General features: G+C 37.8%; 1 protein-coding gene across 3 annotated transcripts in view; it reads right to left on the bottom strand.

The window, feature by feature from the left end:
* Nucleotides 1-20,159, bottom strand: part of atp8a1 (ATPase phospholipid transporting 8A1) — a 107,678-nt gene that overhangs the window by 19,806 nt on the left and 67,713 nt on the right. For all 3 annotated transcript variants that reach the window (XM_020923351.2, XM_055159196.1, XM_055159197.1), the window contains exons 25-32: nt 18,419-18,602; nt 15,196-15,306; nt 8,734-8,808; nt 7,066-7,188; nt 2,305-2,383; nt 1,185-1,246; nt 990-1,046; nt 758-865 (exon numbers count right to left, since the gene is read on the bottom strand). In XM_020923351.2, coding sequence (XP_020779010.1) covers nt 758-865; nt 990-1,046; nt 1,185-1,246; nt 2,305-2,383; nt 7,066-7,188; nt 8,734-8,808; nt 15,196-15,306; nt 18,419-18,602 — 799 coding nt within the window. The remainder of the gene's footprint in view (nt 1-757; nt 866-989; nt 1,047-1,184; nt 1,247-2,304; nt 2,384-7,065; nt 7,189-8,733; nt 8,809-15,195; nt 15,307-18,418; nt 18,603-20,159) is intronic.

Here is a 20,159-nt window from a genome sequence, read left to right as displayed (position 1 = left end):
AGTCTGAGTGTCACCTGTGGATACTCAGAATAGCGGAGGGCAGAGCTACACAAACACTGGCCTAATTAGCCCAATTAAGTCATTTTATAACACAAACCAGAAGTTTGACAGTTCACACCCATCTGGCTCACCTTACAAAGACCCATGTCAAACAGCGTCCTGACATCTTCCAAAGTGTCTGCCTGACTTTTAGGAATCTGGCAGGACTTTAGGCATTTTAGGAGCACTTTTGCTGAGTATTGGTTGCATTCACAGTCCGGTATTTAATGATCTCATGATCTCAGATGAAGGGCAGGGGGCTATATATACGTCAATGGGAGATTCACTTTGAAAAAATATCAAAATTTATGATTGACAAATGAGGAACCTTATCATTTGTTAGGGATTGGCTCCACAAACTTCCCATATTCATCTTATGTCCTTAATAATGATACAACTTTCTGAAGCTATTATGAACAAAGTTCCCTTCATGCTGCTTGAGAAGATGTCACACTTTGTACCAGTTTTTGTTTCATTTGGATAAGTCCAGTAATCAGACATGAACCATAAACCAGGTCAACAAATTTGCAATCAGATCTGACAATTAAAAATCAAATATTATCATATAATTCTGACCTGTCCTCTGGCTCAATTTTAAAATATAGGCCTTCTAAAATGTTGTGATGTCACGTGAACCTGTGAAGGCTGTGCTCCTGCTGTGATGTTGTGGGTGTCAGTGTGTCCAGTGTGTCCGGTGTGTGCGAGCAGCCATGTTTACCTCTCCGGACATGTCAGGAGCCAAGGTGATGAGTGGCCAGAGGGAGGAGTAGATCAGGAAAAACACGAGCCACAATATAATGCTTCCCCAGATGGCAATGTGACTGAACTGAGGAGAAAACAGGTTACTTGGTATTAGTGCAAATATATTTAGTATAGACATTAGACAAGCAGGTAGAAAAGTTCCACAGTGCACCTATGAAAATACTGTATTGAATAGAGAAGTGTCTTACAGTGGTCCAAGAGGATGTCTCCAGACCAGCTTTTAGACAAACTGTGATGACCACAAACTGTAAAAACAAATTTAAATGTATTAACATGGACTCACTCTGTAAATGTAATAAAGAGGTGAAAGGATCAGAGCAGGTGCACACATATAGACCAAACTCAGCAGAGACAGCTGCTGTCAACAGGACTCAAGCACTTACCGTGTAAACCATGTTCCCCAAGAGGAGATAGTCCGGAGTTTGTCCACTGCCAAAAACAGTATCTGCAAAGAAAATCAAAAACACAAGCTTGTGAAAGTGCTCAGGAAATTACTACAAGTTCTGCTCGGCAACTTTGGTGTGAAATGTTCCAGTGACTTATGTACAGTGGACATGGGAAGAGAAAATGAAAAGCACAGTGAATCACTGATTTCTTGGTGTTCTAGGGGAGAGAGTGGAACAATAACTTGTCTTTAACAACTCTTAATTCCACAATGTTTTTATAAAGTCATCAATGTGGCAGAAAAGGAGATGGTCAAATGTAAGAGAAACATTCGAGCTAATAGGTGTTTCCTAAAATAATAAAGATGTAATTAACATTTCACCATGTCACATGGGTTGGATCTACAATAACAGCAGAGGGTTAGTGTCAGTAACAGGCTCTGCTCCGCTTTACGTCCGACTGATCACATGTGAGCTCAGTGAGGCTGTGCTGACAGCCTGTCACTCACACTGAGGGCTGGGCCTTTGTCTGGAGCTCAGGCACAAGCCTGTGTGGTCCTGTGTGTGACTAGCCAGCCCCTGGCTCTAATGATCTACTCTCTGTATGAAGAGTAAAGTATGTATGTGGGCATTTAAGCTGGTGAACATTGTTCAACTGTTTTTATTATATATATATATATATATATATATATATATATATATATATATATATATATATATATATATATATATATATATATATATATATATATATATATATATATATATATATATATATATATATATATATATATATATATATATATATATATATATATATATATATATATATATATATATATATATATATATATTTGCAGTTTCTTTATTTCATCAACCATATTGTTAAGTGTGTGACAAATGAATGACAAATACCAAATGTATGTGTGTAATCCAGTTCTAGTACACTTGAACTGTAGTGAACATGGATTCATGCTTGTTAGACTATGTCTCTCTAACTGGAGAACACACATGTTTGCAATAGAGGACGATGGAAGAGAGACCTAATTAAGACAGAGTGTGTGAGTGTGACTGTTCTTCCTCTTCATCCTGAGCCCAGTGCGCTCTCAGAGCTACTTACCATGCTGGAACGCTTTAAGGGGGAACCAGAAGAGGATGACGGAGTGGAAGAGGCCGTTCAGACAATGGGCCCAGAAGACCTGCAGAGAAATGGGAAGAAAGATGGAGGGGATGGAGGCAGTGCACGGGTGGGGGAGGAGGAGGCAGGAGATTCCAAAAACAAGGGAGGGAGAGGAGACAGAGAGAGAAAAAAGAATTTGAAAAGAGTGCGAGGAGCTCCAGCCTACCCAGTGACCCCTGACCCCGTGCTTTTGTGCCAGCCCAGCGCTAGGCTAAGTGGCGGTTTTGTTGAGGCCTCCTGCGTGAATAGCCTCCCCGCTGACAGACACGCTGTATATCCTCTGAGTGTTATGAGTGAGAGTGTGTGGAGGAGTGCTGAAAAGAGCGCACAATGTTGGCCTTCAGCTTTAACTTTATTTCTTTTACACTAAGCTTATTTGAAAATTTGGATAACAACTCCGGAGATGTCTAGTCTTTCAATCAACTGCAGGGTCTCGCGCCAGGACAATATACAACATCATTCATGCAAAAACCCACCCAGTCCGGGCCCACACAGATTAAACACTTTTCATGGTAATTATTAAAAGTCTGGAAAGTGTGTGGCTGATTTTTGGAGTCTTTCGAACCAGTATTGCCAATCCAAAACCACCTTGTTTAAAATGTACACTATGCAGCGCTACAGCCAAACAAAACAGTAATGGGCGATGTAGCATGAAACAGCCGTGAAATCTGTTCAGCTAAAAACTGCTCCACTGTTGCCCTCCTTTCCTCCGTCGGGCTGACCCAGACGCTGGTGCTAATTCGCAGAGCTGGGGGTCCATCCGAATTCAAAGAGTGAATTTGGCTGACAGGGCGAAAATAAAAACAAGACAGGAAAATATTGCTGGTCTCCTTTTGGTCATTACTTTTTGGCCAGCTTTAGGTGTTCTAATAAAATCCTTTACAGCAAAAAAGTCATTGAAACTTAACGCGTAAATTACAATTTCCTCAATTTTATATCATTTGAGGTAATTATTACTAATATTTCACATTGAACTTTTCACGCTTGACATTTTGGAATGAAATAGGACAGATCCCTGAGCTTTAATATGTGGACCATGTTCATATAGCTTTACAATAACTACACCTTAATTAGCTTTAAAAAAAAAAAGCTTTAAGAAAGATTTAATTCATGATGAACAAATACTTGTTAATAGTTTATTAAGAAATTTGAAACTACTTTAAGGTGCTGTATGCAACTTTCTGGAGATGTCACCAGAATGATTCCATGGAAATGGAAATTTAAAACCTTACTCTCCATGTAGACTAAACTTTTATCTCATACTGTGAAATATTATAGCCAATGGAGTAACATTTTTCATGGAAACAAGAAGGAGAAAGGATGCATGTTTATTAGTGCAATATTCAGTGTTACACACAACCAAAATGAAATTTTTACTTTTTTTTTCATGGCCAAAATTTATGTTTTTACAAAAACTACACCCTAATTAGCCTCGATAAAGTGTTACCAATGTTTTCAAAAGCTACAATTTCCTGAGTTTTACATCACTTACAGGAATTATTACCACAATTTCATGCTAAACTTGTCACGCTTGACACTTTGGAACGAAATGGGACAAATTTCCAAGCGCAAAACTTTGGACTCTACAACATCACGTTTTCTGTCAACTAAACAAAGTCACACAGCCACCACCCGCCTAACGAGGATTACCTCACTCTCCCACTGTGTACACAAACCCAATACACTGGTTGCAGAGTGGCTCAAACTGCCCCCACAGTGAGCCAAATCATCCCTAATGTTACCACGCCATATTTAGGCCAATTAACCCCCAGCTGACAGGATTATGGCTCTAGTGTCTACAGACTTCCTCCTGTCCCAGACACGGCACTGCAGGGGTGAAGTCCCGTACCCCTTATCCCTCTACTGTAATGAATGCTAATGGAATCAAATGTTCATAACCATTTGTCACAGTTGGATCCTCCCCTCAGTCCAGCGTTTTTGTTTTGTTTTGCACATTGTATCCTGGAAAGCGGCTGAAAAGAGCGTTTTTAAATGAATGTCCAGTCTGATCTGTATTATTTATCAAAAAAGAACAAAGGTGGTAATAATGAATTTAGAGCCAGATATTTCCTGGTTGGCCGTTTTTATTATTCATGAAATGTGATACCAGCAGAAATGCTTAAAAGTGTTTAATTGGTCATTTTTAATGTTAAATGATAAGACGTAATATTAGAGAAAATTTAATATATGCAGTTTCTAATATACAAAACCTACCCAGGCCTTAATTTGGAAATAAACAAGATAAACAAAAAAGATAATCCAAGAAATCTGTAATATAAATTGTTTGTTTTCTTAGTCTTATGATTGATACAACTTTATATTCCAATTTTATTTACTGCTCAATATTCTAATTGTACACTTAAAACAGCTTTGTGATATTAAATAAACATTACATTGCCCACCTCTACTTATGCCATTGTTGCTACAAAATGTTTACATCTCTGTTAAGTCAGTGCAGTAGGTGTATCCAGGGGAAAACAGTCTGGTAACAGAGCCAGGACCCCACCTAGCTTTCCGAACGCCCTTGGTCCCTCCCTGCTCTCACCTCACAACACAAACAGCTTTACTCGACAAAGGCCGTATCTGTTGTGTACAAAAGAGGCAGGCGTGCAGAAGGACAGGCGGTGAGGGGCCAAATTCCTGCTGGATTTTCTCGCCTCGCCTCGGGCCAGCTGCAAGGAAAATATCTGGGGAAGAGAGTGGACAAGCCAGCAAAAACAACCTGCTGACCTGGCCCAGTCATCATTTATGGCTCTTGGAAAATGTGGCCCAAACAAAATGAAGGCTCGTGTTCACTATCAGACAAAATAGTGTCACTAAAGTTGATGAGAATAAAATGCAGCATTCAACAGGATGAAAGAAATAAATCTTCATTTTACGGTAATGAACTAACAAATCAGAGACCACTCCATAGTAATTTGTCTTTACTTTTCCATTTTGGCTTGGGCTACCGAACGGAATTTCCTCACATTTCCTTAATTGCATTAACATTCTGCCATCATCAAAAGCTTTTTTGTTTACAGGTGAAAAATGGTACAGAGGGTAGGGGTGGGCAATACGACATAAAATCATGATTTTCTTGAAGTCAGGTCACAAATTTTGATTGTATTTTTACAATTCATGTACAGTTTGTATTTATCAATTGCTTTTAAGATGTAAATTAAGTCAGGAAATGAAAAAGTCTTCTAGTTAAATCCAGCTGTCATTCAGAGATGGGACTAAACGATTTTGGAAAAATAACTAAACACATTTTTTCTGGCAAGCATTGCAATTAGATTTGTGATTTATGTTTTCGCAGTAGGATTCTGTTCAAAGGTCACACTTTAAATGCATCCAAGAGAATTTTAATAGACTGAAATAGGCCTAAGAAGTGACAAACTAATGCAAGAATCCTATGTATTTAAGAACATATTTGTGCAGATCTAAACTACAGGGTTATTAGAATAATACCTTCAGTTATAATTAGGTGTTTGTGGAGGAAATATATCCTTCAAAAATTGCAGCCTTTGTATCCATTCAAACTGAGATTCAATTGCGATTAATCTAATGCTTTATGATATGCTGATATGACCAAAATAGGGATCAAAGGGATAAACACACAATTACATTTTTGTCACAGTATTGTCCAGGCCTAACTGAGAGTACAACATCTTTCTAGCAACATGTTTTTCTAGTTTATTTATATTTATTTTTATTATTGAGTTTTAGTTTCAAGATGATACATTTCCTAAATAACTTTGCCAAAGAATTATCCGAGGGCCATTCAATTCTTCTTTTGAAATGAACTGTGAAAAGTCATGGCATAAAACTCAGCCTTTGATGGAACCCCTACTGTTATTTTGTTAGTTCCACTAGTCACGGATGTTTCAAACTAGATCCGACAGTCTTGCTCGGGGGACAAACAAGAACTCTCTTAAACAAATTGCATAATTTTCCGCAACAAAAGCTGCCACACAATACAAGCACACTCTCCTATTCCCTCTTTTAGCCCTGATCCCTTTGCCTGCATCCCACAACCCCATGACCTTTCTTGCCCTTGTCCGCCATGGCCAATCCTCCTCTAATCCACCTCCATGCAGAGCTAACCAGGTCACCACGCCTGTGAGGAGGGACCAGGAGTCTGCAACCAGCATGAAGAAGTGGGGAGACATCTTTATTATCAACGGGGAAAGTAACAAGAGAGCATAGACACAGCAGGTCATACCAGGCCAACCCAGAAACCATGGTTGGAGACGTCCAGACTACAGCTGTCGGGTCATTACTGCGGCAGAGATGGCCTCAATCCAAACATCCACAACACAGCGTAGTCCGGTGTGAATTTATTTGAATAAACCTTCAATGATGTATGTTGTGCAGTATATATTATGCTGACAAGTAGGGCTGCAACAATTAATTGACTAATTGTGTCTAGTCAACTACAGTAAATCATATTTTGATCATAATCTGGACTATACAGACTCTAAAATGCATGAGAAAATGTGGTGACAGTGGTATTTTTATATTTAAATGTCTAAAAAGAAGAAACAGTTACTGACCAATAATACACTTTTTGTGAATATTTATATATACTCTGTAATTTGAAGCCCTTGGTCACAATATTTCAACTTTTATTTGGTTAATAATGTATTTTATAATCATTAGTTGCAGGACTACTCAAAATTAAAATTAAAATTTGATACAATAACAAAACGGAGCCCATACCTTGGTATTGAAGCCCATGGCATTCTGGGAGGATTTGTAGAGTTCAGGGTACTTTAGCATGTTCTCTTTTCGGCAGGGCCGTTCAAATATTCCCAAAGTGAGAGGCGGCAAAGCAGTGAATAGCTGAGACAGAAATAAGAAAGAGCAAAACATTAGTAACTTTCAGATAAATAAAATATGTCAATAGGTCATGTATACAGTAAAGGATTAAATCATTTCTGTGTTATACAGTATATTACTGGAGGTTTATACCGCACTATTCACTTTATTATTATATTATTAATTATGTACAAACATGATCACCCACCCCATATAAAAGATGCATAATGTAACCTTGGACTAGTGGAGGGTCCACTACCTGCTTGCTTGGGAGATGGAGATGTTATTGATTTGACTGAAATGTACCACAGTGTGGCATTAAACATATCTTATCTTAAACTTATCTTGCATTTATTCAGCAGGTGTATTACATTTGTATTTAATGCTCAAAAAGCTCGCTCTGTGTGGGGTTGCCTCTCCTCTGACCTGCGACCGGCCTTTTGGAGTCACCTGCTTGTCATATAATACAACACTGTGGAAAATTCCAGGTAAAACAACAAACTCAACACAGACAAGGAGGCGGCAAAACCTACACCAGAAAACTTTCAAAGTGCACCTGTAAAATTGAACATCTGCGATTCTCTTGACTAAGAGGCAGGTATTTAGTGTAATTTTTGCTTAGTGTTGTAAAACTGGCCCGTATAGCAGCTGCCAGGAGAGGACTGCTGGTATTGTGTGGTTTTGGGGGCTCGGCGGGTCAGTTGGTGTGAGACCTCTTTGGGCCCATCTGGAGTGGGTGTCTACAGCCCTGTGTGTACGTGACCAGCGCTTCACGGGATATGCTCCACTGGACTCCTTTCTCATTCAGAGCCAGGCCCAGGAAGATCTCCATTGAAGGGTGGATTCAGGCCACTGCCTCTGACAGACTCCCACCAAGAGGCAGTTTTAGGATGAACTGAAAAGTGGCAATGCCCGTCTAGAGCTTTATTATCATTTGTATAAAAATACCTGCAAGGAAGGTATATGTGAAACTACTCTCTCAACAGTTGGTGCCTCCCAGAAATGACTTCCATTCAAGGGCAGTCAAATGTTGAGTTTGGGAAATTTCACCTCACACTCTTCTCATTCATTTCTGTTTATTGAAGTAAACTGGATCTAATAAACTGTTTAAAGTCAGATATAAACTCCTTGTGGGTTAAATGACATAGTATTTATGATCAAACCAGCCAATGCACATGTTCCTCCTCTTCTAAACTCATGACAGACTTGAAATATGAGTTCATTAGGAGTGGTCCCATTACGGAGCCCTGTGGGACGCACCACATCAGCAGCCCGCTCTTTTTGCTTCATTCTTTCTATTCTTTTTTATCATTCAAACTGAGCGGCCATTGCTAACTACACTCTGTGGGGCAACCAAAGCTGTTGTTCTTTCACGTTCAGTACATTTTTTAAGCCGCAGAGGGAATGAAGACTTGACAAGGGGTCATAAATAAGGAGGGACGTTTTCGGGATGCTGATGACATAGTTGTGCAATAAAAGGATCATTTTTGGGGCACCGTGGAAAGTCAGTTTGGTGTCAAGTGTAAGAGATCATAGTGGGTTTGTTGGAGGGTATAGATCAACACTTACCACATTGTACAGGCCAATGCACCAGCGTTCAAACAGGATCTGACCGGAGAAGCCATTGACAAATGCAAACCAGATCTAGGAGAGGAAAAACAGACGGATCAGAGCATTAGAGCAAGAAAATAAGCAAAGCAAGTCAGATTAGAAAGACTTTATAAACATGTTCTTTCATGGGCTTTTGGGTAAAATATACAGATACATTCAAAGTGCACTGTAAATTTTCTGGTAGAGGGTGTCCCATCTCATTGTCTCCACAGAGACATTATGGCTTTGCTTCAGAGGGCTTTAATGTTACATGGTCAAATGCGGCTCACAAGAATGTTTTTATGAGAAATAAAACACCTATCATTAAATACATGTAAGATAGATATGTTTTAATGCCATATTGCCTGTCATAGGCAAATAAATATCAATGGACCCCTACCAAAGTTACACTGTGCACCTTTAATATGAAATACAATTTTGTTAAAAATAGCCTTTTTCATTAGATTTTGCCACAGCCCACAGTAACTTCTTATAGTGTACTTATAATGTATATAGTGTATAGTGATTTACTATATTAACTCTGTCAGTGGGACAACAGCAGTAGACATCAGAAGCAGCTAAATGCTGACCTGTGCCCAGACCTGGGTGCATTTTTAAAAGTTACTTGAATATATATGAATCTGTCAATGTAACTCTGATTAACAAGCAATCCAGCTAACCCATCATTATAATACTGATGATACAATAATAATAGATAATACATTTCTGTCACATAACCCTTTTCACAGGCATCCATGCCCACATTTCTACACAGCAGAGGCAACACATCATCCAATTATCTTAATTTTCCATGCTGGTAGTCTTTACAATCATACTCATTTAAAGCAGTAACCGGGGGTCTGGCTTCAAACTTAGAAAAATGCTCGAGGACAGTTTGAAATTAGACAAGAAGGACCACCAGACGCCATCTCCGTAACACAAATTGTCCTGTGGATTTATAGCAGGACTACTTTCAGACGTTTGTCAAGCCGTGCTGTTCCCTCCACGATCAGACTGATGACATGGGGATGATGGACAGGGTAAGTTAAGGGGTCAGAGCCAGGGCTGAGAGACTGAGCGATGGAGACTTTGATATATTGTGTCAGAAGATGGAGACAGTGGTAATGTGAACCATACGCGGTCATCTCTATTAGTCACACTTGTCGCACTGAGGGAAAATGTATTTGGAGTTGACGGTCATGTACTTTAGGACAAAATACTGTGATGGATGTACTTTAGGTTACAAAAGACCAAAGAGCAACATGTTTATAACAACTTGCCAAAAATGTATGCTTTTTGGTGCATCAGTTAAAGTTGGGGAAACTGATTTTGTCCGTGAAAGGAAAAGTAGGCATTTAAAATGAACTAACTTGTAACTAGCTCTCACAGGTCCTTTAGCCCATTACTAGAATATTCATGACTTTTTTGGCCACTAGCACAGCTTAAGAACATCTTTTTTCAGACACAGGATGGACTACCCTTACACAGCCCTTATCCCAAAGCCTCATAGTGATGACTCTTATTTTACAAATTTACAATAGATAAAATGTGTTCTGTGTTTTAAATAAAAGAAAATAGCATGTAGTGGTCTGTTTTTGTAACACAATTCTGCTTATAAAATTCACTTTACTTTGACTTACTCACTACTTATTTATGAATAGATAGTAATTTGTGGAGTACTAAAATTTAAAACCTTCAAAACACCAAATACCAATTCAAATACCGCAATCATAATTAATAAAATAATATATACTATATAATAAAAGCTATTTTAAACATGAAATAATAATAATAATAATAATACATTTGTTTAAGAAAATGACCAACTTTGGCCTATGTGATTTTGTCAAAACCAATACCTATTCACATTATTACGGTAGTTTCATTACTGGTTTGAGAATCTCTTAGCATCTACGTATTGTTTATTTGACAAGCCTAGTTATCCAAATTGTCAAAGGAACAAAAGGTGAGCTGTGTTTTGGCTACAGAAAAACTAGCGTGTCCTTGCTTTATTTAATATCATTAAAGGCATTGTCATGAATTGCAGAAATTCTCAGACTGGCAGAAAGGCGAATGCCAATAGCACATTTCCATATAATCACATTTGAAGCTTCTGCAGAAGGAATAAATGACAGCCCATCCTTTACTTCAAAAGCTCAGAATATCTTTACATGACCTGCTTGTGGACCCCACCAACCAATAAAAAATTCCACCCTCTTTCGAAACAAGTGCATTCTACCATGATGTGTTTTGTTCAACACGACAGGTTACATTCTGAGAGGACTACTGTTTTGGCATGGCATGATAGGCGGAGGTAGGCTTTGGTGAGAGACGCATTGCAAAGTCGTTGCTATGGGTTATGTTTGATGAATTTGAAGCCATGAGGCAGGTTGAACCATTAGCGTGGCTCGAGCACTGGTAACGAGGGGCTAGCGGGTAGGTCAAACTGCTGAATTAATTACAGCGTGTTTCAATGAGAGGCTCTGGGCTGATATATTGTTGTGCTAAGTTTAAAAAGGTTCCTATTCATAGCATGTGGTAACTGGCTCCGTGCAAGTGTTTTGGCCTGGTCTTCGGGGTCCCAATAGCGCTGCCTCTCTTCCCTCCCTCTTCGAGCCTTCTCTTGAGGGACAGATGCATTGATTTGCTCATTAAGGGAAGTCCCAGCCTGGGTATTTCTTCTTCTTTTCTTCTCCTCATTGAGAGCCACTCAGCGAAGGGGAGTGGCTGGCCTCTCTCCCCCAGTGCACATCGTGAAAAACAGCGACGGACCAAAAGTAGGAGCCAAGAAAAGGAGAATTGGGCAGTGGCGATAAGAAGACTTCGTTGAATATTCATCAGTAGCGAATCAAAAAATCACTGATTCCAAATGCATAGCTTCACAAGGCTCGACTTAAAGTATCTGGTGGGAGAGTGACATTTGTCCCCGAGATGCAAGTTCGGATACTCTTAATCTTTATGCTACGGAATTGGCAATGGATGGACTCTATGCACAAAGCAAGAGTGGGATAAAGGGAGGCATACAGAAGGAGCTGAGAAATATGGTGGAAATATGCAAAAGTACAAATGCGAGCTGTGCCCCCAATGGCAGGCAAAGTTTCTATGGTTTCATTCAGGGTAATAATAGTACAAAATCTCCACAGCTAATGTAGACCAAATGGAAAAGATTTCGTGCAATTGCCTCATAAATGCCACTTGTCCATCAGGGAATTCTGTAGCTTCCTAAAAATGTGTCAGTCAAACTAAAAGGGCCAGCTGGGATTTTGAGTCTTTTGCAACATTTAATTATTGGTTTAGTCTTATAATTGAAGTTTGTTTTATAATTTTGAATGGTTTATGAATTATTGTTTTAAGGAGTTTTAGTAATAGGAATAACAACATGATTTTCAGTTTGAAAAGGACCATGCTATCGCCACCATCTGCCAGTCAAGCACAAATTTGGGACAATCTAAGACTTGGCAAAACCCAGAAAAAGAAATCATTAAATAACACTAGACTTGTTATTCAATTTTGCTTTAGAATTTTAAATGGTTTATGAATGACTGTTTTCTTTAAGGAGTTTGAAAAGAACCATGCTATTGCTTCGCCATCTGCAATTCAAGCACAAATTTGCCAAAGACTTTGCAAAACCCAGTCAAAAAAATAAGTACACTGACATTCGTGTATTGTAGAAATTCCTATGCCTTCCTCCTTTATACCCTTTAAAAGAAATCAAATGCCAGTGGAATAAGCCCAAGACAAAAAGAGGCTTAAACATAAACTTGCTAAGACGTAGTATTGAGAAAGTGAAAGTGTCTTGTACAGTGGAGCGGCAAACACAAAAGTTTAAATTTCCGTGACTTTTTTTACTAAAAGTCAATAGGAAACATGCAGGCATAACAGTAAACCTATTAGCGATCCAACTGAGCATTAAGCGGTATTCTCCGGTTGCTGGTACTGTGGGAAGCAGCCGGGGTAATACAAACCAGGGACATTTGAAATATTGAGGCTGCCAAAGAGTGAAAAATGTGCTATCTTTTTCAATCCCCTGAAGGAGTTTTACAGGGGAAGGCATGTTATGTTTTTCAAAGAGCCACAAAAGGTGTGCTAGACCAAGTGACATTGTAAGAAAACAGCTACACATACTTGGTTACAAAAATTCCCTTAAACATCAGTGTTGTGCAGAACAACTCTCCAATTTCAACACAACACAGACGAGGCAGACTGAAAACAACAGAATGCAAAAATGTTGATTTGTTGTGAGTAAACATTGGGCAAATTACAGAAGCTTAAGTAAAATTGAGATCATCTACAACAGATGAACTAGCATATGTTTTAGGGAAAGAAGATTTAATTTGAAACAAATGTAATTTTACTTTGGCTTTGTGCAATATGTGGAATAAATACTCAGAAATAACACCACCACAAAAACCAAATGTCAAGATTTGTAATACAAAAAGAATTGGCATATTCTATTAAATGCAATTGGGCCACTCTAGAAACATATGGTACTGTTAGTATATTATAGCATAGTAACTGATATAACAAAAGCATATTGCAGCCTTGTTTCCATATTTCATAATACAAAACATGGTCATTACCAGTCTCTCATATTACAACGAAATGTAGCAGAATTAAAGATCTGCCCCAATATGATTAGTTAACATTTGAAGGAAGGGTCAATTGCATACATTTCTATAATAGCAAATAACAAACAAAACAAAAAATAACAAAAAAAAATCCAATACTAAACTAATAATAAATCCAACAATTACACTTTTATTATGCTATTGGGATTTTAAGCATGGCATAATTGACATAATGTTTGTAGAGCATGATTCATACACAAAGTTAATTTTACGGCACTTTGTTGTCAGCATAAGGAAATCTGTCCCCTGCATTTGACCTGTCCTTTAATGCCGCTGGTAGCAAAGTGCTTTACGTAACGACAAATAAAAACTTCAATAATCATTTCAAAACGAACTATTTTTAACTCTTCATAGTGTTACTTCATACTATGAAGTTCAGTGTTATAAATCCTTTGTGTCATACGCATTTGAACTTGCAATGCACCAAGCTCCATTTTGTAGCACTAAAAAAACCACAGCCTTTACAGTTTCCTACGCAATATGTTTTTACTTATTTTACTCCATTGAGAAACCATGGGCAGAAGACAGAAAGGGCTATATCAGATCTCAGCAGCTGTCAGACCAGTGCATGGAGATCAAACCCTCCCAGCACCAGCAGAGATAGGGCTAGTGCTGATAGGGGCCACTTCATCTGTCTGCTCACTCTCAGTTAGAGCCCGAGCCTGTAGCAATGACTGTCTCTGCTCTCTGTCAAAAGCCAACAAACTCGCAATGATTTATGGAGTAAACAGCATGCGCCATTAATATGTGGGTGACTGGTTCATTTGAAAGGACTTTAAAAGACTTCAAGTGTGTGTCCATTTTGAGAGTAGAAGGACGGAGGGAGACTTCAAGGCTAGTGGAGCTTCCAGGCATACATCCAGTTCATTAGATAATTTTCCTTCATTACGAGGTGTGTTTGTTTTTTGTGTTTTCTGTCCAGCCGCGTCAAAATGGTGAAGCGAAACCATTCATAATGCTCATCGGAGACTGGCAGCTCATGTTAAGAGCCAGTCATCAGAAATAAAAACATGGAAATGCCAACAAGAAATACCAACTTTGAACAACTTGAAGAAGACATATTATGCGTTTTCATGCAATATACTTAATCTATGACACCCATGGACAGTAATTTAATATTATGAATATTTCAAATTGCGTGCGTCACTGTAAACGTCATCACAAAGAGGTGCCATGCTCCCAGGTTGATGAACAGTCTATGGAAAGTTACAGTTCACAAAAGGAAGTAGAGTTTTTATTTTTTTATTTTTATTTTTTTTTTAAGTTTTAGTTATGCTGCAGAATCCTATGTATACCACTGTGTAAGAAATAAAAACGGAGAATTAAGCAAATAAAGAGCAGTGGGTGTGTATAGGAATGGGAAATGGGAATGGGAAAACAGGAATTTTTGGAAAAATGGGTTTTGAAAGCAGAAAATAAAGATGAATCGAGCATGTATGAATCACTTTAAATATAACTGTGTGTGTAAATGCGAAGGGAAAACAACTATAATGTGGTTAAAATTCTTTAAGGGTGTGTGACTTTCTTGGCATAAAATGTTACACAGCATGGCATTAAAATGATCTATCTTTCATTTATTTTGTTTTTATTGCTCAAAAAATGCATGCATTCTTATTGTAAGCAGGGTTGCCTCTCCACAGATCTGGCCTGCAACTTGGCGTCCTCTGCTTGTTTCAATGAATATAAAGTTTAATGCCATACTGTGGAACATTAATGACCTCTCTATGGAGATGAGCAGGTGACAGACACTCAGTGCATGTTTAGTAAATATTACACAGCATGTCCCCTTTAAACATCTTAAACTGAGACTCACCTCAATGATGTAAAGGACAATATTCTTGTAGAAGCAGTACAGGATGCACTTGGCTACGCGGTTGTAGTTCCAGGCTCCGTGCACAAGCAGCAAATTCTTCAAGTATTTGAACTTTGAGGGCGGAAAGAAAGCGGGAGAGAGCACATAGATAAAACATTATTAGCAACAGGCTGTGTACAGTGTGTATATTCTAGTAGCTCATCACTCAGCAACACTTAACCGAATCCAATAATCCTGTTCCAAAAAACCTCCACATGAATCAAGGACATTATGGAAAAGGTTGAATGACTAATGAAGAGTTAACTTAAAAAAAACCTCCTGTCTAATGATATCAACAACCTAAAACCAAGATTCGGGTTTCTGCAAATTGCATAATAACATTGGTCTCTAGGGGTCTGTATAATTGTTAAATGACTTTCTAATCATTCTGCTATTACGGCCCCGGTGAACTCACAATTTAGAGCAATTTCAGCTGGTGGTAACTACGGTTATTTTAGAGCAGAGGCCAGTTGCAGATGTTTTGCAGTTTACAAGGTAAAGTTTAAAATGCATATGACAGGTTTTCATGTTATTTCAAATTACTACTTTGTTTGGTTGAATAGTACCTGTGGTCATTATTTATAACAATTTCAAATGAGACAAAGTGGCAATTTGTAAAAAAAAATATTGATGGAAAAGGTAGAAAAAATACAAAAAGCAGCACTGAATTAAAAAAGAAACTCTTCCCATGTCATATATACACAAAATTACATCTAAAATGCAACAATTTACAGGAAAGGATTTTTTTTTCTTTTTTCTGACAGTATAAATAATAATTTAAGGTCAATTAGGTAATCTGCTGCGCGTGTAGGTAAACTGCTGCCCATGTACAACAAGGAAGCCAATTTATGGCCAATACGCGTTAAGTAGGTTTTAGTGAAATGTGTAGCCTACAAAACTCTACTCTTGTATGTACAAAAAAGTAGAAGAAAAATGAAAGCCTATTATTGGCACATTTATCCCCAATCCTCACATGGTGGGATCAGTCCGACTTTAGCTGATGACAGACAGACCGCAGGGGAGCTTTAAGCCAAGTCTTTATTCTCCAATATCTTCTCAAATCTAAGCTAAATGGACAAAGGCACATTTTCACATCTCAGAAACCGAACCACTCAAAACTGACAGAACGCAATAGCCTCCACTGATAGCTGGGACATTGATACAAATTATGCAATTAGAAACAGGAACAGAAAAACAAGTTACGCAACCACCCAAGATTGATTTCACTTTTCACAATTTGTGTTCGGCAAATCGCAGTCAATGTACCATCACGCAAACATCTTATAGAAGAGCTGCTGGTATAACTTTATTTGGACCTAAACTAATTATACAGTGAGGGGCCACCTGTTTGAATGGCACGCACTTGAACATGTCATGTGGATTTAAGAGTGCACTTGAGACAAACCCTAGGCTCTTGATTGGGAAGTCATGCACTGGGACACAGAAAGTTTACTGTGTACTCTTGGTTTCCATAACTTTCAGACCCTTTGGCTACAGTAGTAACATGAGGTACAGAGCGGCATGTTACGCACTGACAAAGCTACAGGAGGGGAACTCAAAAGCTATTGTTGCGTCTGTGTATCGCATAACGACAGCTTGTATCATTAAGGAGATGTTACTAGGGCATCCAAGTACAAGCATTTTAATAACGTACTGCCTGGATCTCTTTCTGGTTGTGCTGGGAGTTGGGTATCAGTGGATGCTTGTTCTACAGGTGTAACTACTCAACTGTATAAGCTACAGCCCTGCCAGTCATTTAATCTATTGTTATCAGGAACAATGTGTTAGGATACTGTATCCCATATTACACTTGAGAGCATAATGACAGCAATGACAGCTGCAGGAATTTGTCTTATTGTGGATTAGAAATTAACAGCGGTGATAATGGGGGTGGATAATATTTTTTTCGGGGAGTTTTTGAGGTCACACAAACGAAGCAGCCAAAGGATACAAAAACAATTTAGATGAACTATTCACAAGAGTTGACGTAAGGTGATTGTTAAAGTGTTTAATATAAAAATCGAATTTATCAAGTAATTAATCTGCTTCTTTCATTTTTAGCCCCAAGCCTGCTACAGTAAATCATCTACTTTCTAAAACGTAATAACTCACAAAGGTTACAGGGAAAGGACATCTTCCCAAGAGCCATCCCTTCTATATTTGGGTGTATTGTATTGGTTTATGCCCCATGAGTATAAATCAATTTCAGGACTGACAGCATACTGTGTTCACACCTTAACAGTATGTAGGGCTTTTAGGGGTGGGTGATATGACAACTATACATGCATTTTCTAATATTGTTCAATCACTATGTTTAATTTAGTCTTATTGCGATATATATATATATATATATATATATACTTTGTCTGGAATATATCACAGTATGGTATTAAATCTTCATAGAGACCAAACCAGGCCAAATTACAGGTGAGATCTGTAGAAGAGCAACCCCACTCAGTCAGAATACCTGTTTTTCTAGGTATTTTTGAGCTATAAAACCTCATGTAACTGAATACATGTAAGCTAGAACTGTTTAATGTCATATTGTGGAACATTCCAGGCAGAGGAATGACATATCCACTGAAACAAGCAGGTGACCCTAAACCTAAAGGTTCCACAGTGCACCTTTAACACAAAAATAGTGTCAAAAATCTACTCGAAACCAAATGCTTTTACTGACAGAGGATTGGCTGTAGACCTCTTTATTAAAAGGACCCATGCTGATCATTGACGATTAGAAATGACTAAGCTTGGCAATTGTAAAGCTATGATTAACTGTTTTTACAAGGTTCTGTTTTTGAAAGATAAGAGAACTTTTATTTTTCTTCACAATTAGGAAATTCAAGAAGTTCGGCAGGAGAATAGAAATATGCGATAAAAACAAAGATAAACAAGTATTAAAAATTAACTTAAGTTTATCCCATTTTAATTAATTAGAATATTAGTAAAGTGTTAAGATACAAAAAATTTTATAATAATGAAAATATAAGACAACAGTAGGCAAGTAAGTAGAGTAAAAATATAGGAGTACACAACTAATCTGTACCCTAAGTGGTTATTTATAGATTGTTGAATGTATCAATTCTTAGGACTTAATATGGAAGTAATTACTTTAATACCATCTTCCATCTTTGGCAGCTGATAAATCATCGCAATTTATGTGTGTCTTGGCAACTTGCCTCACCTGCGCTATGGAGTAGTCGGAGGAGTTAGCGGCCTGCAGCCCCTCATTCCCTGAGATCCCCACTCCCACGTGAGCCGTCTGGATCATGCCCACGTCATTGGCTCCGTCACCTATGGCCAATGTGATCACCTTCACGTGTTTCTTCACCATCTCCACCACCTCGGACTTCTGAAGGGGAGACACTCTGAAAGACAGAAAATCCAGTCATTCCAGCAGAGGTGTTTAGTACTCAGTTAAATTTACATTTACTTGAGTAATCTGTCACAAAAACAGGCATCACAAGTATGATATAATGCTACAGAAAAACACCACAGTAAATGATAATATTGAACGTACTTCATACCACTGAGACAGTAACAATAAGTCTTAAGACCAACTTTTATTCTCGGCTTTTAACACCGCATGAGTTGTGTGGTCCTCTGTGTCTTTTACTTATCTTATTTATGTTTTATGTATTTTATAGGTTTTATTTATTTATTGCTATTCTATGATTCTGCTCTCATTTTATTTTACTGGTTTTATTATTTTAAGACTAGTATGATTAAGTTCAATTTATTGTATATTTTTATTCTTTTTATTATTATGTATTTGTGCAGCACTCTGGAAACTGTTTGTGAAATGTGCTGTAGAAATAAAGTGGATTGGATTGGACTGAATAAAGCAGGATAATCCCAGTATTCCTTTTTCCATATTGTAATAGCAAATAAATAAATAAATTAACACATTTTATTAAACACTTAAGTAGTATCTATGATGTGAAATATATGTTAATTATTAAACCAATCACTCAGATGTCATCATAAAGGCTTAACACAACAAAAAAGAAAAAAAAAAAATGCATGCTATCATTTTGAACATGAAAAAAATATTGGTTCATCTCTGATATACTGAATAAGTCTAGATATAAATAATCATGACAAACCTAGACACCATACTTTTACTCTTACTTTCCCAAATATGTTTTTTTTTTTTAATTTAATTTCTTAGACCACTACTTTGTACTTTTACTTGAGTAATATTATTTAAAGTAATGTTACTCTTACTCGAGTTAAGTGTTTGACTACTCTACCCACCTCTGCATTTCAGTAGGAAAAACCCATTGGATGTCTGTTTAATATAAGTACAAAAAGCAGTGCCAAAGAAAAGGTGGAACACATGAGGAATAGCAATAGGAATATATACACAAAAAGAGAAATGAGATGTGCACGTTCATTCTTCAGCAGAGCAGGGCAGCATGATTGGGGTTTGCATAAAATAACATAATCTTTTAAAAATGTCTCTAGATCAGCACTTGGCAAACGCAAAGCTCTTCCTTCACTTTGAACAGCACAGTGAAGCGTGTAGACAGTGAAAATGAGGACCACCCTAAAAGTAAATACGGTGGTCTTATTGAGTGGTATAACTCTAAGCAAAGTTAAGGGTCTATAAGACAGTATTCAAACACCAAATTTTTTCACTTTCACTCACTAATATTATAAATGTTGCCCTACATAACTATATTTGAGAGTCCACCTGCTCGTCTCCATGAATACTCCTCCAAAATATGCACAAAATGTTTAAACTTGTCTATCTCTGCAGAAACAAGACTCCCCCCATAGGTGATGTTACAGGTCAGATCTGTGGCGGGGAGAGTAGGCAACCCAGCACAAAGTAAGTCTTCAGCATTAATAACCTGTATTAATAACCTACTAATAAAATTGTTTTATTTATTTAAGACAATAAATAATTTTACATAAATCAG

This window comes from Boleophthalmus pectinirostris, unplaced genomic scaffold (genome assembly GCF_026225935.1).
Source record: "Boleophthalmus pectinirostris isolate CB_2022bp ecotype Guang Dong unplaced genomic scaffold, ASM2622593v1 HiC_scaffold_23, whole genome shotgun sequence".
NCBI lineage: Eukaryota > Metazoa > Chordata > Actinopteri > Gobiiformes > Gobiidae > Boleophthalmus > Boleophthalmus pectinirostris.
This window is presented reverse-complemented; position numbering and strand designations above follow the sequence as displayed.